The sequence below is a fragment of the Sphaerodactylus townsendi genome, linkage group LG01 (assembly GCF_021028975.2).
Source record: "Sphaerodactylus townsendi isolate TG3544 linkage group LG01, MPM_Stown_v2.3, whole genome shotgun sequence".
NCBI lineage: Eukaryota > Metazoa > Chordata > Lepidosauria > Squamata > Sphaerodactylidae > Sphaerodactylus > Sphaerodactylus townsendi.
In genome coordinates this window covers 179,551,465-179,577,165 of record NC_059425.1, presented here as the reverse complement: position 1 = coordinate 179,577,165, position 25,701 = coordinate 179,551,465, and the positions used below count along the sequence as shown (strand labels likewise).

Here is a 25,701-nt window from a genome sequence, read left to right as displayed (position 1 = left end):
ACCAGCTCGCCTGTATTGTAGGGCAGGCCTGTATGCCTAAAGCTATGGCTTTCATAGATTTTTCTGCATAGTTAAAAGTGCCATGTGCAGTCTGCAAGCTTTTCTTTCACATCACAAAAAAGAGAGATTTACTTCTGATTTTTTAAAAAAGCTTTTACTCTTGTTCATACGCTCGAACATGTTGTCTGGCCTGCATGTGACAAAAGATTGTACAAAGTCAATTGAAGTTCAATGTCTGGGGACTTTTCTAAAGGCTGCATTTTTGTGGCTGCTGTGGGTTTTTCGGGCTAGGCAGCCTGGTAGTTTTTGCTCCTAAAGTGTCGCCTGCATCTGTGCCGAATAGCACAGCAAATGACGAATCTATGCCGAATATCACAGCAAATGATGAATCTATGCCGAATATCACAGCAAATGACGAATCTATGCCGAATATTACAGCATCAATGACGAATAACGCATCTCGCCGTGATATCTGTCATAGATGCAGGCAAAACGTTAGGAGCAAAAAAGTACCAGACGCAGCCTGGAAAACTCACAACAGCCAGTTGATTCTGGCCTTCAATAATATGCTGTATTTATGGTTTATATAATGGGGGGGGAAAGCAATTCCATCGCCTCCAGTGCTTCTTACTGTTATGAATATGGGCTTTCTTGATTACTTTGAACTGGTTTTGACTGAACAATTACCAGATAGGTAGTCAAGGTGGGTGGGAATTCTTCTTCAACTGGGTTGAGGTCTGATACTGTCAGGGATGGCACCTGGTTGATTGAGGTACTTTCCTAACCCCGGGAGGGCCGTATAAACTAGAAAAGGTAATCGTATCTAGTTGATTGAGATGCATCCCCCCAATGTAACTGCTTTTAGTACCTTGCCTGCTAAACTAACCACCGCATGAATGGAACATTCTTTCCTTGATCTGTATCACACGCTTGATAGGAGGTGGTGATGGCCACTAACCTGGATAGCTTTAAAAGGGGCTTGGATAGATTTATGGAGGAGAAGTCGATTTATGGCTACCAATCTTGATCCTCTTTGATCTGAGATTGCAAATGCCTTAACAGACCAGGTGCTCGGGAGCAAAAGCCGCAGAAGGCCACTGTTTTCACATCCTGCATGTGAGCTCCAAAAGGCACCTGGTGGGCCACTGCGAGTAGCAGAGAGCTGGACTAGACGGACTCTGGTCTGATCCAGCTGGCTTGTTCTTATGTTCTTATGATAGATAATTAGTTTTGTCCCTGACACCACTGCCCTCCCATGGGAAGCAGGATGTTTCCATTGCTCCATGGGGGCGGGAGGCCAGATGGCTTATCTCTTTCTTTTGCTGACCTTGGGCCACGTTTAGGTTCCAATGTAACTCTTTCTCACATTCTTTGGGAAAATGGGAGTGGGGACAGTCTTGGGATAAAGAGGGATGCAAAAGCCGGGTCTGAATGAACTGGCCTCTTGCAAGCTGGGTTCTGTATTACCTTTCCAATAAACACGACCGATCAGCAATCTAGAGTCTGTTTATTGTTTTAAGGATCAAGATCTAACAGGTACCCCAGGTTTGGTTTGCAGTTGGACTTCAGAATGCATGAGACTGATAGAAAAAGACTACAAAGGGAAAATTTCCAGCCAGGGTTTGCTGAAATTTCTCTCTGTGTGTGTGTTTGTATGTTTGCACAGCTGTGTGAGATGAACTGTAGAGTCTAATGCAGGTAAGCAATTCTGCTGTCTGTTTGAAGGAGAATATTTCCTTCCAATATGCATACACTTAGTAAAGCAAATGTTAACAAAGCCACTAACTTCTCCCGGTTCTTTCAGTCAAATGAACCATATAGCACTGCCTGTGGAAATTTTCAGCGCTTGGGAAAATGGGAAGCATTCCAGGGTATTCATATTGAAGGTACCTCATTCCTTCATAAGCAATCCCTCAACTTTCGCTGCCATACCAGAAGAGTGATTCCGCTCTTCATGGTGGGCTGACTATTGATATTATTAACCTGTTCAAAACTGGGAACCTGGTGGTTATAAAAGACAAGAATACAGACAATTTTCTGAAAGACTGGAAATCCTTTGCGGACTACTTATCGAAAGCATATACAAACAGAGAAACAACGGCAGGATTTGAGACTTAAATGAAAACAGCGTATTGGATTAAGACAACTTTATAAGAAGTACAAAAAGTGGAAAAAATGTAGACATTAATTATAAGCAAGGAGTTAGATTTATGCTTGGATCCTTAGTGAGGTAGCTGGAAGTCACCATATATATGTGTAGGTGTTTGTGTATGCGTTCTTTTCTTTTCATTTAGTAGCATTATTATAGGGAAGGAGGGTTAGATCGGGATCTTTTCTTTATCTTTCTATCTATGTGTTATTTAGATGTGTAAAATAAATAAACATTCTTTTTTTAAAAAAAACTGGGAACCTGAAAACAGCCCTTACATCATGCAGTGAAGATAAATATATATTTGGAAATGTGGAGGGATTTTAAATGGGCTCCTTATAGACAGAAAAAGGCATACCCTCCATGTTTATTTTTATACCGCTTTTCTTTCTGCTAAAGAACCTTGACATTTTACTGGGTAAAAGGGGGTGGATTCCGCACAGTACAAATATAATGTCTTTAGGACATTATAAAATGTCTCTCTTCCCCAAAATGAGTTCAGTCCATTGTTTTTCTCTCAGCCCGGGTTTTTTAAAAATCACTGAAATAGCAATCTTTTCCCCCCAACCCAGCTTAAAGACAATTCCAGACTACTGAGCAAATGCCAGTAGGCAAGAAATGCTTTATTTCTCTCACCCAGACCTCTTACTTCATTCTTCCACTTGCACCCACCATTTTGTGTGCTGCAGCAGATTGTCTGTGAAGATTCCCCAAGGAGGCTTCCTTTGCTTGCAGCTCATCTGTGTGTGATTTCGCTGTAAAAAGTAAACGAATAAAGTTTGTTTAGCCTAGCAATCCTGCACATGTGTCACTTTTCCTTTTTTTGGTTTTTGTTTTGAGGAGGATGTCCGCAAGGCTATGGTGACACAATTAGAAAAGCTGCCATATGCACATATCTGTGTTGCCATAGCTTCGCAGACATCCCCCTCAAAACAAAACAAAAAAGGGAAAACGACATGAACACAGGATTGCTAGGCAAGACAAACTTTATTCATCTGCTTTTTACAGCAAAATCACGCACGGATGAACTGCAAGCAGAGGAAACCACTGTGGGGAATCTTCACGGAGAATCTGCTGCAACACACAAAATGGCAGGTGCAACTGTGAAACTGTGCAAGAGCTCTGTGCAGGAGGTGGGGAAAACGATCCATTTTGACTGGCAACACTTGTGTTCTCCCGCGCTGTGGGAACACAACAGCCCAAACAGATTTTTCTGTAATGTCCTAAACATGTAATATTTATGGCATGCGGAATAGTACATATATAACAAATAATCATACCACGGAATGAAAAAATAATTATCCCATACATGACTTCATAAATGGGTACTTGTATAATTTTGCTTCTATATTAAAAATATCTCTTTCCTATTATAAAACTGTTGCTACCTGATCATTGCTTAAACACACAGAAGGGCAGATATTTAACACACACACAATTTCTCGACAAGGGAGGGAACTCCTTCAAAACACCCTTTGCATAATTATTAATCAACCTATGCAGACACTAAGGGAAAAGAGTGACCGTACGTTTTCCACAGATTTTGCTTCAAGTGTGGAACATGAATCATCAAAAGGATCAAAATTAAAACATTTCAAGCGACTGAGATGAAAACACAAAAACAGTGGGAGAGAATCAAAAGGTGTCAAGATGGATAGCTCAACATCAAACAACGGCTAACAGTGGGATAAATGTTTATTAACTCAGTGTTCACTGTGATCTATTTTCCTCCATCAAGGATGGAGAAAAAAGGTCAAGGTACACAAATACCCAGAATCTGACGGGAAAACTATTTGAACACACAACCTTAAATGTACTTGTCTAGTCAAAACTCGTCCAGTTATTAAGTTCTGTTTTACCAGGAAATGTCATAGTTTGAGAGAAAAAACAACTTCCCAGGTTGCTCGAAGTCAAAAGGCGAGAAGACAAATTCAGGTCAGCCAAGCCGAAACATGGTAAAAATGCATTAGTTCTGTTTTCACATACTGAAACTTGAGTCAGGAAAGATGACTCTACACAAATTCTGATCACATACATGGGCAGCTGTGGTCCCAGCGTGCCCTGATTAATGCCAGTAGCTAGCGATAATTCAAAATCGATTCACCCTCCCTCTGACATATTATTTCAAGAACACTTCCTTCTTTACTAGTCAGTATGTGTCATCAAGCTGAAACACAGTGACAGCTGTATTTTTCAAGCGACATTCATACCGGCATCCTCACCAGCATTACAATCTCAGTTAGGACAACTTGACATTAACCACAGGTCCTGAAGAAAAGGTCAACGTCAAGGTTCTCGATACTAGGTGTCTCCAGTTGTCACAGCGTCTCAGCTACCCTTTCACATTTTTGGTTCAGAGGGTCCAAAGTTATGGGCCCTCAAAAGTGGAGCCACCATCTCCTGTTAGCTCCCATTGGAAACAATGGGGGATGGGGGCACTCCTTTTGAGAGTCAATAACTTTGCTCCCCCTAAACCAAACTTCATCAAACTTGGGGAGAATCATCAGGACAGTCTCCGGATGACATCCTGAAGGTTTGGTGCTGCTAGATTTAAAATTGTGCCCTCTGCATGCCAAAACGTGTAAAAACACTAAAAAATAAAAAATAAATAAAACAAACCCGAATTTTTTGGATTTACCCGAATTTTCGGGCATATCTGAATTGGCTATGATTCGGATTCGGGCATACAAATCATTTTATGTTCCAAAACAATCGAATCCAAATTTTACCGAACTTTTTTAGCATCGACCAACTCTAGTCCTGACCTTAATAACTCAACAGTCTGACTCCGTATAAAGCAGCTTTGTGTTTTATGATATTGCTGACTCTGATTGTTGGGCCTTTAACTGTGTTCTTGTTTCAGCTGTTGATTTTTGTGGGATACTTTTTATGTATAATTTTAATTTGCCATAGCTTTCTTGGTGTTTTGGGCCCAAAAAACAGGGAGACAAACTTAAAAAATATATCTTTATTGTATTATATTTGTATGCCACCCACCAACAATTTTATAATACAGTATAATAAAATAATAGTATAAAATACATTCTAATCTAATCTAAAACAATGGTGACAGAATTTCAACCATTGCATACCCAATGCAAGCAGGGAAAGCAAGATGGCAGAAGAGTGAAAGGCCTAAATCATAAACTACCTCAATACCCTGGCCCTGGTCAAGGCAAGCTGGACATCTCTCTGGCCAGGGATCACCTGTAGATTTTCACTCCCTGATTGCAGCAAACATACAGCAAACATATACAACAGTGCCTACAACAGTAATGAGGAAGTATACCAGTAAGCCATATTATATATTAGTACCAGCCTACTTTTTTGGAGACCGCAACAGATGCTTTGTGATGTTCAAATTGATTGATTTATAAATACCATTTATTTATATATATTTATACCCTGTTTCATAATAACTTCTCTAGGCAGCTTCCTGTATTGACTGCAGGAGTCAGAGCAGAGATTAACAGATACTACTCAGCACAGTATGTGAAGCCCTGCATTTCCAGACCTCCAAAACATGATGCAGGAAGAACAGGAATTAACTGACTATTGGAATTACCAGCAGCTAATACATTCTGTCTCAGAAAAAGATGTTAGCATGGTCAGTTGAGGTGCAGAGATCAAGAAAATTGTACGCTTCCGCATTAGAATGTAGTCCCGAATAAATATGAGAATTATCATTCATGTTTACATGCTGCCTTTGTTAAAACCATTGTTTTGGGCATAATTGAACATGGTACTTTGATACATGGTACTTTTGAATGCCAAAATGTATTTTTACTTTCAAACATTCAAAATGGATGGGGTGGGGAGCAGGGCTAGGTAAGCACTAGGACCCAGGCGCAGCATTCTACAACAAGGAAGGTTTGGCATGTTGAGTTCTGTAATGGCAGAATATACAACCCTGCTAGTATCTTTTTCTTAGATAGACTATACTATTCTGCTATTTGATCGAGAGTAGAATTGCTTTCCAGTGAAAAGCTCTTCTGACAGACACCTTCCTTACCACCTATTTAACTCTATCTGCCAAGATTACTTGACACATCAAGTTGAGTGACTGGAAGGAACCAGTAAAAAGAACTGTAGGACACAAAGCGCATTCAGCCATTTTTCAGACAGCCGCTTCGACATACATCTCATATATATCATGCATTGATACCAATTTGTTACCTATGCACACCTTAGCTTGTTCCAAATGCAAATGCCACATCCAACATAACCAAATTTTGTGTGCCTGCTACTTGTATCCCTGTAACTATGAAAATTACTTCCTGGACTAATATGTCATTTGGCTATTTGATCAAATAATAAAATGCATTTGATATATTACAGTGGGGCCACAAACTATACTCAGCATCAGCAGAAGTGGAGACAACATGTTAGCCTCGTAACAGGATGAGAGGGGTAAGCCACAAGGTCACTTTGGTAGGTAGCACAATGGAGTGTGGTTTGCAGAGGCGTATTGGGGGGAAACGGCACCAGGGACAACACTTTCTCAGGGTGTTCCAACTTCCACCCCCCTGTGCCCCCTGAGCTCGGGGGCAGGGATTGGGGGCGTGGCTCAGGGGTGCTGAGCACCACGCCCCACCCCCCTGCAGGCCAGCTCCTGCCATCCCCAGGGTCTGGGGAGGGCAAAAGTTGGCCTGCACGGAGGCCGGGGGCAGGGCTCAGGGGCATGCAGCTGGGGCGCATGCTGTTTCGTCATGGGGGCACCCAGCAACTCCATGTGACCAAAAGGTGTGTGTCCAGGGACATGGGTGATGCCATGTCCCTATAGGCCCGTGGTGGTGAACCTTTGGCACTCCAGATGTTATGGACTACAATTCCCATCAGCCCCTGCCAGCATACACCTCTGGTGGTTTGGAGGTACTTTTTTTACTAAATCTGTGTGGGAGTGTGTAAAGTGCTATCAAATTCCAGCTGACTTATGCAGATTGCAGCAGAGGGCTTTCAAGGCAAGTAAGAAGCAAAGGTGGCTTGCCACTGCCTTCCTATACAGAGTCTTCCTTGGTAGACCTTCCTTCCCAAGTATTGACCCTCCTTAGCTTCTGAAATCTGCTGAGATAAAGTTATCCCATGCCAACCCCTCCCTAAGTAAGGCTACGAACTACTAAAGTACAAAGGAATTAGAATAGAAAAAGAAGAGTTTGATACCCCACCTTTCTCTCCTGTAAAGAGACTCAATGTAGCTTACAAACTCCTTTCCCCTCCTCTCCCCACAACAGACACCTTGTGAGGTAGGTGCAGCTGAGAGTTGTGAGAGAACTGTGACTCGCCCAAGGTCACCCAGCAGGAACATAGGAGTGCAGAAACACAGCTGTTTTATTGTTTGTTTGTTTGTTATATTTTTAGACTGCCCTCCCCAGTAGGCTCAGGGCAGTGTACATCATAATTAAAAACATAAAATAAAACATAAAACAGTAGTTCAATCTGTAATTTAAAACAATCAATATGGTGACAGTTCCCTCCCCCCAACCCAATCCATGGGGGGCCTGGATGACATGAGGGTCTGATGGCTATCCCGGCTGGCCAAAAGCCTGGCGGAACAGGTCCATTTTACAGGCCCTGCGGAAACTTTGAAGGTCCCACAGGGCCCTGGTCTCCTTAGGGAGCCTGTTCCACCAGGTAGGAACCAGGGCTGTGAAAGCCCTGGTCCTTGTTGAGGCCAGCCGGATCTGTTTTGGGCCAGGGATTTCCAGCAGATGCTCCTCTGAGGAGCGGAGGGCCCTAGCGGGGCAGTATGGGGAGATGCTGTCCCTCAGATATGCAAGCCCAATGCCACTAGCCTTAACGTGATGCCAATGGCGTGCACCCGGGGCGTGGCACCCCTCCGCCCCGTTGCAGTTTTGCCACTGGTAGCCTGGATATTGGCTGTAATACGAGGAGTTCTCCAGGTTCCACATGGAGATTTGGCAATAAGCAATGAAAAGGGAAAGGTAGAAAACAAAACAAAAACAAAAAAGACGGGATGAAAACTACACACAACAAATATGTATAAAAACTTTAAAATGCTATAATGGTTCGTTCATAATTCAGTCTATTCTCAGAGCTTTCACAGCCATGAAGGTTTAAAACATGCAGCCTTGAGAGAGTGATGTCTTCAAGCATGTTGCATCAATTGAGAAACGCAGCCCGTGTGTAAACGGTACAACGTGGTTTAACTGAGTGAGATGGAAAATGAAGCCAAGAAGCATGCCTTCTCACCAGATCAAAAAATACGATTAACATGTGTCCTATATAAATATCTCGCAGGAAACAAAAGCCGACACACATCATTATCAACTGTAACTGCCAGAAAGGAAGTAAGTCTGAAATGCTACGATAACGCAAGTTAAGGGGACATGTGAGCTACGCATTTTGCAGTAACTTTTCATGCCACATTGTCTCAGGACTTTGGATATTCTGGTGAAAAAGTTAAGAGTGGAGAAGCACAAAAGAAAAAGTGTGTGAGAGAGAGAAACATGCACGTTTTGCCAAATTTCTCCCATAGTGCATCTCTCTGTAATGAGGGTATAAATCATGCAGTGCTGTACACAACACTGTACACTTTATAAGCCAGTTAATAAAATGCCCTTTGAGATGTTATGACAAAGGGAAAGGTCCTGCAAATGCATGACCTTGACCAGATATTTGCTGATATTGGTGAAATGGAAAGCAATTTTTCACTCACTCGACCAGCATTGTATTTGCTCATGTAATTTAACTTAAGCAGTTATGGTACCCAAACATTGATGAAGACATCTGATAAATCGCTGGGAGAAACATCTGAAACCGCTTCCTTGTTTTTCACAAACGCCTGTTATCATCTTTTCCATACAACCATCTCTAAGATATGCCTGCACCCTCAGCTTTCTAGAATCTTTGCATCTTTTCCTTTGATGGAACACATTGCTGGTAGTGAAGACGGATAAAAGTTAAGTGACATATTAAATATCCACCCTGCCTAAGTAACTGCCGCTGCACTTTTGTATATATTGAACTTGCCACTTGGTATTTCATCTGCTAATTGCTGCCTGGTGGGTCTGATTCCTGAACCACAGGCCATGCAGTTTCGGCTGCAAATTTATGCTTTCTCGGCAAGTAACATGTCCTACAATGTCCTGTAGAAATATCCCTGCATCTTGAAACAAGGCAATTCCTGAGCAGCTCATTCAAGGTTGTCACCTATTAAAGACCTTGATGGTATGGAGGAGCGGGGAGGAAGTACTTTGGGAGAGACACCAGAGATACTAGCAGTGGGCGTGTGTTGCTGTTCTTGCTTTCCTGCTTGTAGGAGAGGGTGTGCATTTAGCATGCGTGAGTGTTAGCACAGTCTGTTCATGAGGTTGAACCGTGTTGAGTGTAAGACAAGCAACTCAGTCAATGACGGCGTGGTTGGAAAGGCCTAGCAGCCCCTCTCCTGTCAACTTCCACATCTCTGTATGCATAGGGGGGAATGGCACCTGGGGCAACATCTGCTCAACATCTGCCCCCGCTCCCCTGCACCCCGCTTACCTTAGGTTGGCTAGGCTGCCACCAGGCGCCCCTAATGGGGTGGGGCCGAGGGTCGCCTGACGGCAGCCCAGCTACACAGCTCCTTTGCCAGCCAAGGGAGCAGTCTGGTGGGGCGGGGTCGAGGGGAGGAGATGATTCTCGCCCCCCCCCCACATGACCAGCTGCCATGCGCCCAGGGACATTTGACCCTGCATGTCCCCGTGAGATGTGTGTGGGGGATTCCCCCCCCATGATGAACTCTGTTTGTGCGTGCCCACAGAGAGGGCTCTGAGTGCCACCTCTGGCACCCATGCCATAGGTTCTCCATCACTGCTGTAGCTGTTCACTGTAGCTTGGGAAGATGTGACTCAGCCTCAGATGACATTATACTGCACATTTGCTTTAAGGTTTCAGTGATGCCTTCCAGCTTGACCCTTGAGCACACCCAATCTGGTACTTCTGGACCGGTGATTTTCAACCAGGGTTCCGTGGTACCCTGGGGTACTGTGAGCATGTCCCAGGGGTACCGTGGCAATGCTAACCCCCCCCCCACTTTTGTGGTGTTTCCTGCCGGCGCCAGCAAGGACATGGAGTTGGCTCAGGGCAAGGCCTGCCACAAGGTCAGCAGCCACTTCCTGCCCCCCCAGTTCTTCTCTTCACCCTGGGAGGGGAAGGTGGGGGTGGTGCAAGCAGGGGCACTGGGAGGGGAAGGTGGGGGGGATGGCAGGGGTACCGTGAGATATGAAGAGTGAGGTCAAGGGTACCGTGACATCGAAAAGATTGGTAAACACTGTTCTGGATAGATTTTGTCAACTCTCTCATGCTCCCCTGCCGATCAAACGGCACGCCTGAGCTTTTGCCCGCCATTTTGCTTTGCCGTTCTATTCCGACACGTCACAATCCAAGCAATGCCCTTCGAACGTACCTTAAACGATATTTCAGTCGTCATGGTAAACCCGTGTGTGATGACCGGCTCTTCTTCAGCCGTCCGGCCTTTCCAGCAATCCAGCTCAACACAACGGCAGCCGGACAACAGCACCTGGCGGTACATCTCTACGGAGGAGTTCCCAGCCAGCTGTCCAGCTGCGAAGACAAGGCACAGGAGAGATGGTACGTTATGTGGGGCTCGGCGCACATTTCCCAACAGCTACGGACACTTAACATCATCCAGTTTTGCCCAGTGACAAGGCCCAAGATAACAAATCCCTTTTAAAATGCATAAATCTGTATGAAAGTCACATAGAACGAATCAGCACGGCGCGGTTCTGCTTTTGCCGCCAGATGCATCGCCAGAAGTAATCTCTGACCCAAGTAAAGGAAATGACTTGGAGGCAAATGGAGGAAGAAGAAAAAAAGGAAAATGATGTTAAGAAGGAATGTGAAAGAAAATGTGCCTAATTTATATGTCCTTTATTTCCATATTTTTAAAGGGCTAAGCCAGATTTATCTTTCACATCTAAGGCAGGGGGTTTGTGACAATTTCAAAGTATTAATGAATAGGGTGCAATGAATTTGGCGTACGTTAATCAAAGTACAGCACTTTTATGTGGCTTTTGTTCTGGTCAGAGAGACTTAAGCATGTCCTGAATTCTTCCACAGTCAGACAGAGTACTGAAAGGAGGTCTGGTGACTCTGCCGCTCCTTCCAGAGACACAAGAGGGGTGAATGGAGACAATGACCCATTCCGCACAAACCTTTTAAAAACATTTTCAGGCAGGAAACAAAACGTTTCCGCTATGGAGTTCTGCATTGCCCACCCACCCCTTACATTCCAAAAACATTTTATTTTCACCTTGGAAACGTTCCATCTGAAAACCCTTTTACAACTACTCTTTTGTGTGACACTTTTTCAAAACGTTTTCTCTCGCTGGGCATGCATCAGTGGTGGGATCCAAAAATTTTAGTAACAGGTTCCCATGGTGGTGGGATTCAAACTGTAGCGTAGCGCCAATGGGGCTGGGCGGGGCACAACAGGGGCGTGGCTGGGCATTCTGGGGCCGGGGCATTGCTGGGTGGGGCTGTGGCAAGGACGCAGCTGCTGCGCCAGTCCTTGGGTGGGAAACGAATGCACGCAGGCGCAGGCTGCCACGCACGCTGGCGCACCTCCTGCTAGACTGCTTCAAGTTCTGCGCGCTCCTGCTGAGAGGAGGGGCGTCACTAAGGCAAAAATCCCGTGGCAAAATCACCAATTAGTAACCCCCTCTCGGCACACACAAATAATTAGTAACCTACTCTCGGGAACCTGTGAGAACCTGCTGGATCCCATCTCTGGCTGGCATGTTTAAAACATGTCATCATTCCTGCTGGGTTTTCCATGTTTTTGTGCTGTCCTTAAACTTTCCCCTCTTCATCATTTTATCGTGTTCCGGAGCTCATTCCGTTCCCCCTCATCTCTTTATTTTTGTCAGTTCCATGGTTTTTTTAAAAAAATTGGTTAAATCTTTGAGGCATTGATTACACACAGCAGCAGAGAATCCAGGCCCCAAATCTTCAAAGCACTGATTCTGCAAATAGTCCAAGAAGAGAGGAAAAAACCCTCACGGCAGCCATGAAAGATTTTGAGAGGATGAGTACAAACAAGCGGGAAGTGATTGAAAAAGTTTTGCAAAACTTCTGCAAACACTTTAGGTGACTTGTGCTCAAAGGGCCGTTGCCACCCAATTACCCTTCTTCACAGCAAGGTCTGGTTTCCCGCCAAATTTTGTCCACAGAGTTCCTGTGACACTGAGCATCCCCTTCTTAGGGATCTCAGGAAGCTGTCGGGGGAAAGCCCCCTTCTGCCGGCCATCTGTAGGGATCCAAAATGGGATCATGTGTGTGAGCCCCCCACCTTTTAATTCTAGTGGTACAACCTAGTCTCTGGTCTCACTGAAAAGTGGCCTATTATTTTATTGTCTTGTCTGCCAAGAAGACTAAAAAGCTCCAGGTTCTTTGGAGAACATGAACAAATTGCTATCCGTTGAAAAAAGACATGGTTAGACCAACATCCCCTCCCCTACAAACTACACACATGCATGCTACAGAGTTACAGAAACCAATAAAGTTTCAAAATAGGCTGACTTGCATTCTTTCCACTGAAATGACGGAGGAGAAGGCAAGGATGAAATGCTATAATGTTAGTTTACCTCTTCTTATCTAACCGACTGGAAGCTTAAGGGTTCTTAGCTGTTCAGGCTGGTAAGAACAAATAGTCTAGCAAGTCATGTTTTACTACCCAGCCAAAAGGTATGTGTCCCCCTAAATCTGGATACATAGGGTACAGAACATGTGCTTCTCCAGTGTCAGTACTATAAAAAACATGTGTACTAGCCATGCCTTGCTGCTGCTATGTAGGTTACCAGATCACACAAGATAATTCAAAGGTGCCTTTGGGAGCTCACACGCAGGATGTGAAAGCAAAGGCCTGCTGCTGCTGCTACTGCTGCTGCTCCCAATCACCTGGTCTGCTAAGGCATTTGCAATCTCAGATCAAGGAGGATCAAGATGGGTAGCCATAGATCGTCTTCTCCTCCATAAATCTGTCCAAGCCCCTTTTAAAGCTCTCCAGGTTAGTGGCCATCACCACTTCCTGTGGCAGCATATTCCCAACACCAATCACACGTTGCGTGAAGAAGTGTTTCCTTTTATTAGTCCTAATTCTTCCCCCCAGCATTTTCAATGGATGCCCCCTGGTTCTAGTATTGTGAGAAACAGATACAAATTTCTCTCTGCCAACATTTTCTACCCCATGAATAATTTTATAGACTTCAATCATGTCCCCCCTCAGATGTTTCCTCTCCAAACTCAAAAGTCCCAAACGCTGCAGCCTCTCCTCAAAAGGAAGGTGCTCCAGTCCCTCAATTATCCTCGTTGCCCTTCTCTGCACTTTTTCTATCTCTTCAATATCCTTTTTGAGATGTGGCGACCAGAACTGAACACAGTACTCCAAGTACGGTCGCACCACGGCTTTCTATAAGGGCATGACAATCTTTGCAGTTTTTTTTCAATCAATTCCTTTCCTAACTATCCCCAGCACAGAGTTTGCCTTTTTCACAGCTGCCATGCATTGAGTTGGCATTCCCATGGAACTATCAACAAAGATGCCCAAATCCCTTTCCTGGTCCAAGGGGAGAGAAGAACAAGTAGGGAGTGTGTCCGCAGATAGAGCACATAGCGGTTTCAAGCAGCAGAGCCGAACACTGAAGCTCCTTCAGAGGTGGGGAAATATAAAATAGGGGTCCACTGGCAAGACTAAGAACATTTACTCCAATATGTTTGTCCACTGGGGTTTGATGCCAGACGCCTTTTATTATTATTATTCATTTTTTTTTTGGTTACTGCTGCTATAGTTTTAAGGTTTTGTATTGTTTTTAATTGGAGCTATTCAATTTGTTTTATTGTCTTGTCATTTGCTGTGGCCTGCCGCCCTGAGCCTTTGGGGGGGTGAGGCGGTTTATCAAATCAATTAATAATAACAACAAAGTGGGGCCGACTTACGGAGACCGTAATTGCAGCCGAAGGGCTGTGTCTCCGCGCAGCGGTAGCACCTCCACCAATGGCTGAGCATAAAGGCTGCGCTGCGCATGCGTGTAGCAAGCGCCCAGCGATTGAATCATGGGGCTCAGTTGTGTGTGAGGCTGACTGGCCTCCACCCGTAATTAAATTGCCGGGCGAGTTTCCCCGTACTTGCTCAGCTGGCAGAGATCGTGCGTTGGATCTTCTGGGCTCAGCGGCGTCATTTCCCTGCGGGTGAGCACTCCCCTCCCTTTGCTCGTCGCTCCTTCCTTCTCCTTCCTTATTGCCTGTTTCTGAGTGCTGCTCTGGCCCCGCCCAGCCGCGGCCCCAACAGCCAACACGGCCTCTCGAGACCACGTCGTGACCTGCCCTGTCGGTCCTTGGCCACACCCAGCAACCTCCTGCGTTACATGTATCGGCGGGGGAAAGGCTCATAGCGCCACCCCTTCTTTTCTCTTTTTCTTGTTGTTTGGCTAGCTTTCCTTATTAGGTGATTAGGTTTGAAGCTGGCCATGCCCTAGCGAGTTGCAGCGGTAAGCCTAGTGCAGAGAGGGCTCGGTCCTCATACAAGCAAGAAGCGTGCCAAGCACAAACGTGGCAGATGCAAGCCCCCCTCCTCCTCCGCCCTCGCCCGGCAAAGGGGCCAAGCCTGCTTATGCACCAAGCACTGCTGGGCTTGGACCCACAGCAGTGCTTCCAGCGGCCTTCAGTAGACAGGAGGCCCTGCAGGGCAGACGGCAGCCCCCCTCGTTGCCAATTTTACCAGGCCCAGGGAGGGTACCAGGCCGGAGACCCCAGACCTCTCAGGGCATCTGCTCCAGCCTCCTAGGCGGCCGGGGAGAATGCTCCTGCGGGCCACCCAGCTGGCCTTGGCTCTTAGCCATGGCGGCAGCCCTCCGCTCCCTGGCATCTTCCTCAAGTGGGCGAGATGAGCAACCTCCTTGTTCAGGGCATGGCCGAACACTGGCTCAGTTTGCTCGGGGGGCCCCAGTCAGTTCATCCTGACGAGAGGTCAGTCCGCGAGGAGTGTGAACCCTTTGAGGGGTCCTGGGGAAGGGTTTCCTGCTACTCCCACGGGAAGCTGAGAACCTGGGCAGGGATCCACATCTTCTGAGGGGAGAAGGCGATTAGAGCTGCCAGGGCTGGGAGAGCTTCGCCAGAAGAAGAAGCTATTAAGAGGTTGTCGGTGGCCAAATTCCTCTGGCTTCGATGCGTCTAGTGAGTATTCTTGAGGATGCCTTCCCTCACGAGGAGAGGGGAATTATTGGGCCACCCGGAGCTCTCCCTGTTCTACCTCCCGCTCTGAAGCGTGGGAGAAATGCCTTCAAGCATTCACGAATCGACTCCAGCCTTCAGCTGGTTTGGCTGACCACTCTGCATCTGACCCCGGTTTCCCACATTCCGAAAAAAACTCAGGAACAGGGCATGTGGCTACTATGTGGGCGTTTTTTTGAATTCTTAGACCTATAGGGCCCTGGGTTATCTTGACAGAGCTCCCGTGGACCTAATAACAAGAAGGGTGGGTTGGCTGATCGATGAGAACTGGCTAGCTGGTTACAGCGAGTATGCCAGAGCTGATGTGACAGCCTTCCGCCACCGGGCAGCGGCTTATTTCGCACCAGTGCCATGTTCTCAGGGCCGGTCTATCGCCCGGCGATACTGCCATCAGTTATGATGAGGAGGCTCGAAGGGTGCCTCATATACACTATGCCCGTCTGGATGCAGTTTATAACCCAGCCTGGACCTATTCAGTCCAGCCCTATGCCCGCCAGCAGACCCTGGGTCCAGAAGTGCCTTTAGAGCGATGGGCGTCACCGGTTTTGCTGGGAGGAGTTCAATTCAGGCAAGTGCCAGCAGCGCCCGCGTTCTGGGGATTTGAGCATGCCTCACGAGGCCTACTGGCTACGCCCGCATTTCTTGCCGAGGGGCAAGGGCTTTCAGCCGCGTGGAACCCGACCGCCGCCCGGGTCTGTTACTTAGAAGGATGGCGGGTGGGAACCCAGCGCGCCCGCCGGGCAAGTAGTCCCTCTCAGCACTCACCCCCCCTTAGATCCTTGGCTCCCACCCCCCATCCGTCCCAGGCCCCACTTTTCAGCTCCTCAGCCATTATCCGCCAGAGTGGCTGCAAAAGTTCCTGGGAGGGCTTCTGCATACGGCTTTTCGCATTCCTTACTCCAGGCCCTAGGTTTCTACAGATTGCCGTATCTGAAATCTGTCGGAAATGCCCCAGGTGGCAGCAGCCAAAATCGCCAGAGGTTGGAGGCAGGCGGTGGCGGCCTTTCCTTCCCCTCCCTTCCCTAATCTCAGGGTCTCCCCTAGGGGTTGTCCTAAGAGGCAGCTGGGAGTATAGGCTTATTCACAATTTGTCTCATCCGGTCCTCAGTGAATGATTTTATCGATCCGCCCTGTATCTGTGCTACGTTATGCCACCTTGGATCATGCCATGTCGCTGATCCAACACTGCGGCCCTGGGGCTTCGTAATCGACATTCAGTCAGCTTTGACTGCTCCCGATACCCGATGATTCCGATTTGCTGGGCTTTAAATTCAGGGGAGTGCTGGTACTTTGACAAAGCCATGCCTATGGGTTGCTCTGTGTCTTGTTCGCCTTTGAGACATTCAGCACCTTCCTCGAATGGGCGCCAGGAGTCAGAGCACCCGGCTCCTTTATCCTCACTACTTAGGCGACTTCCTATTCATAGAGCGGGCCGGTACCCACAGTACGACTGGTGGCGCGCCAGTTTTCAGCTCCTCTGCAAAGGGAGTTGGGAGTGCCGCTGGCCAGCTGCTCAAGGCGGAAGGCCAGGTTGACTTTGGTTTTCTTGGCATGCGCCCTTGACACCCGTGGCTGGCAACGTGGCACCTTCCCCAGGATAAACTTGACAAGCTCTCAGGTTTGCTGAGGAACCTTTTGAAAGGCAGAAATGCACCTAAAGGAGATCCAGGTGGTACTAGGCCCATGAATTTTGCCTGCAGGGTTGTCTCCCCGGCAGCCCATTCTGTACGCGGCTGGTGCAAGCTACCATGGTGTGGCAGCCCACATCATCATTAGACTCTCAGCTGGCATCCAAAGCGGATCTAGCTGTTTGGCAGGAGGTTTCTTTCATTACAGCGGTGTATCGGCTCTGGCAGACCTCTCTACAGTTACAGGATGGCCTGGGTACATTCAGGCGCCTCTCTGGGAGCTGGGGCTTTGGGGTCTATTTCGAGTAAGTGAGTGCGCCCAACCCTGGCCTGACCACTGGAAGCATGGGTCTTTAACTGGTTAACCTTCTTAGAATTTTTTCCAATACTGACAGCGGTTTACCTTTGGAAGAGCACCTTTTCGAATAAGAGGGTAAAATTCTGGTGCGACAACCAAGCGGTGGTGGAGGTTATTAATAAACAGTCATCTCGCTCCGAGCGAGTCATGCGCTTAGTCCGGAGGTTAGTTATGTGCTGCTTGATCAATAACATCTCCTTTTTCTGCTCAGCATATTCCAGGCTTAGCGAGGTGGCGGGCGCCCTGTCCGGAGCTCAGATAGAGATTCAGATCTCTGGCCCGAGGCAGAGAGGTCCTCCCGACCGTTCCCTCGAGCTTTGGAGCCTTGGCAGCCAGCGCTCGCTCTGAAAGGTTCTGGATTCCCTCGCTCCATCGACCCAGCAGGCTTATCATGGGGCTCTTCGGGGCTTCCTGCTCTACCAAGGGGGTCTTCCAGAACTTCCTGCTGCAGCCTTCCAGGAGCTGCTGTGCTTTCGATACTTGGACCACTGCAGTGTTCGGGGCGGCTCAGCTAAGACTGCCAGCTTGTTTTAGCCGCCTTGTCCTTCTTTTGCAAGGCATCAGGCATCTGACCCCCCCTCCCTCCTTCATCATACGGCAGGCTGTAAAGGGTGGGCCAGAATCCGCAGCGGCAGGATGGCCTTGACCCATCACCTGGGAATCCTGCAGCCTGGCTGAAGTTATCTAGGATCTGCATAGCAGGTACTTATGAAGCCCTATTGTTTAGGCCGCGTTTTCGTTAGCATTTTTTTGGGGCTTTTCGCGGCGAATGAGCTTCGTGTCTGCCTCGCGCGTGATCACAAGGTGAGCCATGCGCCTTCCCGCGATGTCAGCATCATCCAATGGGTTCATTAGCATCGTGCGTTGCTCAAAGGCGATCCAGAAGGGCCGGGGGGTACCATTTTCATGGGGACCATGCGGCTAGTGGCCCCTGCCGGTCAGCTGGCGCAGCGCTTTTCTTGCCACCCGCCCTCGCCAGCAGGGCCCATTCCTGATTCACAAGGATGGGACCTGTCTTTCCGATTACCAATGGGCCAGTGTTTTCGTTTATGTAAGGCTTTGCCTCCATACTGGGAATACGGTCTGCATTCCTTCCGCTGTAGGCAGCCACCATGCTGCCTCCTGGAGCCCTCCCACTCCAGGGAGGGATTCAATCCTTGGGAAGGAGGTGGCTTCCCGGAGCATACAAGGCTTATGTCGCGGCCTCACTTATGTCACGGCTTGCATTGTTTCAGTTTTCCTTTAGGCTCTGGCCCGCGTTTGGGTGTCGGGCACAGCATTGTCTATTAGGCATCAGCGTTTTGCAACCTCGCCGGGATGGGGAAGGTACCTGGAGCCTTCCTTGAGGAGTCGATACATTTAGGTGGACTGGCATCAGAGGATCGTTGGAGTTAAGTTACTGCCGCTTGTAAAGGGACATGGTTCAGCGCCAGGACACCCACGGCTTGTAATACATCTTGGAAGAATGACTTGCGGCAACCAGGTGTGGTTTTGCAACAGCGTGCTGGAGGACCTGGGTACCATCGACCTTATTACCCAACACCACCTCTTCTGGTCAAGATGCTCGAGGCGGCCCGGTCGCCAGCGTGGGGCGGTTGATCCCCAAGCAGGTGGATTTAGCAAATTAAAAAAAGATCTGCCGCGCGGTGTCCCGTTGTTATCCTCATCGAGGGCAGATGCATATGGCACCGCGGACATTTCTCTGGAGGCTTTATACAGGAGGATGGGGGGTGCGCAGCCGGACTGGGGCATGGATACAGCTCCACAACCACAAAGCGGAAATGGCAATGTGATTGGCTGGGAGAATAGGCGTTAGGGAGCAGGCTTAGCCTGGCTCTGTGGCGGTTGCCCGCATGGGAATGGTTTTGGTTAAGGTTAACTGCCGGGTAACTATTTTGGGGCCTCCTAACGGGGGTTGGGATGGGGCAAGCGTGGACAGTTTAGCTTGGGCATGGGTTGAATTGGCTTGCCTCCCCACAGTAACAGGAGGTCTTCAGGCGGCCCAGCCCATCTGATGCTCTCCCCGCCGTTACTACCAGGCAAGCAGTTTTGCCGACCCTGTTTCCTCAAACAGGCGGGTTTGAGAAAGTGGATGTTGGATGACAGCCTGCATGGCCTGCCCAACACTGGATCAATCCCCATGCCTACGCCTAAGCTCTATTCACCAATCAAGCCAATAAAACCTGGCTATGGCCAAATTTTATACCATAAATAAAGTGTATTGTTTTTATTTCACAGCTTTAGTCTTTTATACAGCGGTCTTTCTCTCCCTCCGGTGGCAAAGAGGCGGGGCCGACTTACCGGGACCGCCAGTGCCGGTGAGGAAGGGCTGTGTCTCGCGGCGAAGCGGTAGCACCTCCACCAATGGCTGAGCGCAAGGCTGCGCTCGCATGCGTTAATGGCAAGCGCAGCCGATTGGATCATGGAAATTTGTGGCGCTCAGTTGTGGCAGACTGATAAACCTCCCACCCATGTTAAATTGCCAGGCCGAGTTTCCCCACGCCCCTTTGCTCGGCTGGCTTGAGATCGTCCCGCCCACCCTCCCTTTTCTGTCAATAGTTCAGTTGTGTCTGTTCATTTGTTATTGTCTGCGGTTTGCGCATGGGGGAATGATCTTGGTTAAGGTTAGCTGCCTGCTAACTATTTTGGAGCCTCCTAACGAGGTTTGGGATGGAGCAAGCCGTGGACGGATTTAGCCCAGGCATGGGTTGGAATTGGCTTGCTCCCCACAGTAACAGGAGAGTCTTCCGGAACGCTGACGAAAGCGTATCTGATCTTTCTCCCCTTCGTTACTATGAGCAACAGTTTTGCCATTCTGTTTCACTCAAACGGGCGGGTTTGAGGAAAGTGGATCGTGGATGACAGCCTGCATGGCCTGCCCAACACTGGATCAATCCCCATGCTTATAAGCTCTATTCTGAATCCAAGCCAATAAAACCTGGCTATGGCCAAATTTTATACCATAAATAAAGTGTATTGTTTTTATTTCACAGCTTTAGTCTTTTATACAGCGGTCTTTCTCTCCCTCCGGTGGCAACAACAACAACATAAGCTTTTGTGAGTCAGAACACACTTCGTCGGATGCAGTCTGCAAGAGACAGACAGACAGACAGACAGACAGACAGACAGACAGACAGACAGACAGACAGACAGACAGACAGACAGACAGACAGACGCAGTTTCTCTGGGCACATTCGCACATGCTGAATAATGCATTTTTAATTCTTTTTGATTGCATTTTAACAATCCTTTGGAAGTGGATTTTGCTTTTTCTCACAGTTTAGTCCAGTTGCAAAGTGCACTGGAAACAGCTTGCAAGGGCATTCATTATTCAGCGTGTGTAAAGTGCCCCCTCTCTACCTCTGTCTCTTATCTCTGGGGAAGCAGATGGGCTAGCCCAGGGGTAGGGAACCTGCGGCTCTCCAGATGTTCAGGAACTACAATTCCCATCAGCTCCTACCAGCATGGCCAATTGGCCATGCTGACAGAGGCTGATGGGAATTGTAGTTCCTGAACATCTGGAGAGCCGCAGGTTCCCTACCCCTGGGCTAGCCAATATGGGTGCTCCTAACTGGGCTGTAGAAATGTTGTAAGTCTCCGGGGTTCCCTCATCTAAAAGGGAGATAGCGGCTCATTGTGCCCTCTCAACCTCTCAAAACACTCAGGGAAACACGGAGCAAGTCACCATATATATCCAAAAAGTTTAGAGAAGTGTCCCTTGTTCATCACAGGAGATAAATGACTGTTGTTTCTTCGTTTCTGGTGCTAAGCAGCAAGGCTCAGCTAAATCCGTTCTTCACCCTGACAACAGTAATAAACTAAGCGGGGCGAGCAGAGAGAAAGCTATTGCAAAAGCCAGACTCCAAATTCAAGGCTAGAGGCAACAGGAGCAGAAAAGGGGTCGAGAAAAAAACATTATTTTGGTCAAAAGGATGACATTTTCTGCTCCCAGGTTTAGGATGGCAACTCTCGAAATTACTTTCCTGCTTCTCCTCGAAGGAGGCCAGCCTTGGATTATAAAAGTCATACTTCCCCGAAGGGAAAGAAAGAAACAGCTATAATGTCTCTAAATAAATAATCCACACTTGATGTACAGCCAAATGTTTTTAACGTTTGTGTTTTTTTTACTGAAGGCTAGGAAAATGGTCTTTATAATTAAGAATAAATTCATGCCATGTGTATGTTTTGCTTTGTAGTTTAATGTTGTTTCTTTGGGGATGCCAGTTTTGTGACTTAAAAGCTAACCAGCAGACCAGCAATTAGTAGGACGATAGACTAGAAAAAAAGAAAGAAAGAAAAGAGAATGTACAGTCAGGCTGAATGGCTTCTTTTATTTCCCTTAATTATGTGGCAGCTCCCCTTCTTAGATTTACGACCAATAAAACTGATTGTAAATTAGATAATGTGGACAAACACCCTTGGCATTATTCGTACTGATAAAATATTCATGGCACATTGAGAGACATATCCACACTTCCTATTCCAGTGCCTTGCAAATTTGGACAACATTTTGCATTGACGCTGCTGGAAGTGAAGGGCTTTGCACTGCCTCCCACTTCGGTGGCTGAGGGGGTCTGATCAGTGAGTCAGATAGCTAGAGGGGGTTAAGATGTTGGATGCCTTCTCTCTACTGCTCTGACATTATGTCTCCGATGTGTAGATGGCTACTCTCAGGGGACTTCTTTCCTTCCTCTCTCCACCATTCTAGCGCACACTCCTTAACCTTGAAACATATATACAGTAGGCTGACCAGACATCCCGCTTTTGGCGGGGAGGTCCAGCTTTAAACAATTTGTCCCGCCGGTTCTTCAAATTGTCCCGATTTTTTTGAGGAGGCTGCCACACTGCCTTCTGGAAGCTAAGGCAGTCGTGACCTCCCCCGTCTTGGCGACGCCAGAACTTATGACCTTCTGGGAAAGCTTGCCGCTTTCCAGCCCTGTCACAGGGTGGGAAGCAGAAGTGCATGAGAAACAATGCGCTCCCTCTACAGCTGCACCCATGACGCCCAGTCCCGGATCACAAAGGTGACCATCTGGTCACCTTAATATACAGAGAGATTCAGGCAGCATCCCTCGCCATCCAGCTAGCTAGACTAGAATAGGCTAGAATATCATTCCACTTTTCAATCCGGAATGGAGTTCACCAATAAAGATTTCTCTTATTAGTTAGAAACTGTGATTCGGCTCCAAGATTTCTTTCTACTGCCGGTGCTGGCCTCGCCTGGATAACCTCCACTGAACTTGGCCTCCGTGCACTCTGCTGTGATGAAAAGGTATCTCTTGCCAGAGAGAACTGCCAAAGAATACCAGGAGAAGAACATCTGTTGGCATGCAGGAGGTCCGAAGTTCAGTCCCTGGGGTCTCTAATTAAAATGAGAAAGCAGGTGGGGATGTGAAAGGTCTCCACCTGAGACACTGGAGAGCTGCTGCAGGTCCAAGTAGACCAGGGGTAGGGAACCTGCGGCTCTCCAGATGTTCAGGAACTACAATTCTGTAGTTGGCCATGCAGGAAGGGGCTGATGGGAATTGTAGTTCCTGAACATCTGGAGAGCCGCAGGTTCCCTACCCCTGAAGTAGACCATACTATGGACCAGTCGTTTGACTCAGTACCGTGTTTCCCCGAAAATAAGAAAGGGTCTTATACTAATTTTTGCACCAAAAGATGCATTAGGGCTTATTTTGGGGGTAGGGCTTATTTTGGGGGAAATACGGTACCTTCACAATTCATTAAGGCGGGCTCTCGGCAGCTCCAATGCATCCCCATCAAGTGTGACACAAGCTGCATCCTCATTGGCAGGGAGCACCCTGCTGGATCACACCATCCTGATCTGTAACTGCCGGCAGGGCTTATTTTTGGAGTAGGGCTTATATTTTAAGCCTCCTCCAAAAAGCCTGAAAAATCATGACAGGGCTTATTTTCAGGGTAGGTCTTATTTTCAGGGAAACACGGTAGAAAAGGTGTGTCTAATGCAACCTTTTATTGGCAGCATCTGAAATGGGTCCACTTTTCCCATCTCCAAAATTTGCCATAATTCTGATAAGTCTTGTCCCTTTAGCCAATAAACAGAGTCTGGATTATTGACCAGTACCGTTTATTGAAAGGTTGCAGAGTAGTAGTAGTAGTAGTAGTAGTAGTAGTAGTAGTAGTAGTAGTAGAAGAAGAAGAAGAAGAAGAAGAAGAAGAAGAAGAAGAAGAAGAAGAAGAAGAAGGAGGAGGAGGAGGAGGAGGAGGAGGAGGAGGAGGAGGAGGAGGAGGAGGAGGAGGAGAAGGAGAAGGAGAAGGAGAAGGAGAAGGAGAAGGAGAAGGAGAAGGAGAAGAAGTTTGGATTTATATGCCCCCTTTCTCTCCTATAGAAGTCTCAAAGGGGCTTACAATCTCCTCGCCCTTCCCCCCCTCACAACAAACACCCTGTGAAGTGGGTGGGGCTGAGAGAGCTCAGAAGAGCTGTGACTAGCCCAAGGTCACCCAGCTGGCGTGTGTGGGAGTGTACAGGCTAGTCTGAATTCCCCAGATAAGCCTCCACAGCTCAGGTGCCAGAGCGGGGAATCAAACCCCGTTCCTCCAGATCAGAGTGCACCTGCTCTTAACCACTATGCCACTGCTGCTCTCTTCCTTGATGGTCTCCCTGCAAAGTACTGAACCAGCTTAGCTTCTGAGATCGGATGAGATCAACCTACACCAAGTTGCCTTCCCCCCAAAACCTAGCATTATTTAATCAATTTTTTTCTTCGTTTATTACTTTTAATGTCAGAAATTAATTCAGAAATCATATACAGGGGCATTAGTGAGTTTGGATTTAAACCCCGCTCTTCTCAATGGTAAGGAGACTCAAAGCAGCTTACAAACTTTTTCCCTTCCTCTCCCTACATCAGACACCTTGTAAGGTCAGTGGGGCTGGGAGCATTTGAAGACTAGCCCAAAGTCACCCAGCAGGCTTCATGTGTAGGAGTGGGGGAAACAAACCCAGTTCACTAGATTAGAGACCACTGCTCACTTGCGGAATCAAACCTCAGTTCTTCAGATTAGAGTCCGCTGCTCTCAACCACCACATCACACTGGCAATCCACAAGAAATGTAAAAGAATTGTCCATTTGAAGCATTCTTCCAACACTCAAATTTTTGTTAAAACTTCTGACCATCTTAAATCAATCTTTTTGTACAGTGGTTGGATTCTGCTGCTGTTTTTAAGACGCAGTTGCATGCACAGATGTTGCTGAAGTGTCTTCTCACAAACGATGGCCCATCTTCATTGGGTGCTCTCGGTTAAGCTAGCTAACTTCATTTCGGTAGTGTTCATTTATACATTCAACTGAACTTAATATCCATCAAACGAAAACATTTAACAATACAACTGTAGCTGCCGCAGTTTCCGAATACAATGGATTGCTGCCAGCTGTCGTAATGAATCTACAAAATGAAGTGATTACACTGAACTCCAAACCAGATGTTTCGGTTTTATGTGGTGTAACAAAACCCGATAAAAGGCAGGGCATACATTTCTTTTCGCCACAAACTCAAAGTGCACTGTCTGTCTCTAATTCAAACATTTTTCATTTGTCTGTGCGGTAAACGCTATATAATTTTCTTGAGTTACATCTCTTATGCTAAAAATAACCCTCAGGACTATCTGTTCCAGAGCCAACATCTAAAATTACACACTCAACCAACATGTTACAAAGGAACTTGGCAACTGCAAATCTGGGTGGGTTCTGTGAAAAATGTGTACAGGCAATCGAAAACAAATGGAAACCAAAACTTCAGCTAGGCCTGAAGAACAACAATACGAACAGCCCACACGTCAGGGATTGCACCTAGTTGATTGAGATGGATTCCTACCTCAACGTAACCACTACAAGATATATGTAACCAGCCTGCTATTTGTCACTACTGCTGTAATGGGACATTCTTTCCTTGATCTCTTCTTTATGACTTCACACTCTACATAGATAACTAGGCTTACCCCTGACACTTTCCTCTCCCATGGGAAACAGGATGTTTCCATTGGTCTGTGGGGGCAGGAGGCCAGGTGGCTTTATCTCTAATTGCCGCCGACCTTGGAATGCCTTGGCTCTGGAGTAACTCTTTCTCACATTCTTTGGAACAACGGGAGGGGGGATTATTTTTGAATAAAGGGGACAGCAAAAGCCAGGTTTGCCAGAACTGGTTTTGATAAGCTGGGTGCTTGCTGCCTTCCAATAAACGCTGCTGATCAACAATGCAGACTCCGTTTATTGATTCAAGATTTATGACCTAACATAAATATAAACCCCTGACATCAGGGCTAGATCTACCTTTTTTAAAGGCGGGCAAAAGTACAA

The 25,701-nt window shown here is 47.2% G+C and overlaps 1 protein-coding gene across 2 annotated transcripts in view; it reads right to left on the bottom strand.

Annotated features, from left to right (window-relative positions):
- LOC125435056 (1-phosphatidylinositol 4,5-bisphosphate phosphodiesterase beta-1) overlaps positions 1-25,701 on the bottom strand; it is a 678,436-nt gene that overhangs the window by 176,476 nt on the left and 476,259 nt on the right. For both annotated transcript variants that reach the window (XM_048501078.1, XM_048501071.1), the window contains one exon: positions 10,554-10,711. In XM_048501078.1, coding sequence (XP_048357035.1) covers positions 10,554-10,711 — 158 coding nt within the window. The remainder of the gene's footprint in view (positions 1-10,553; positions 10,712-25,701) is intronic.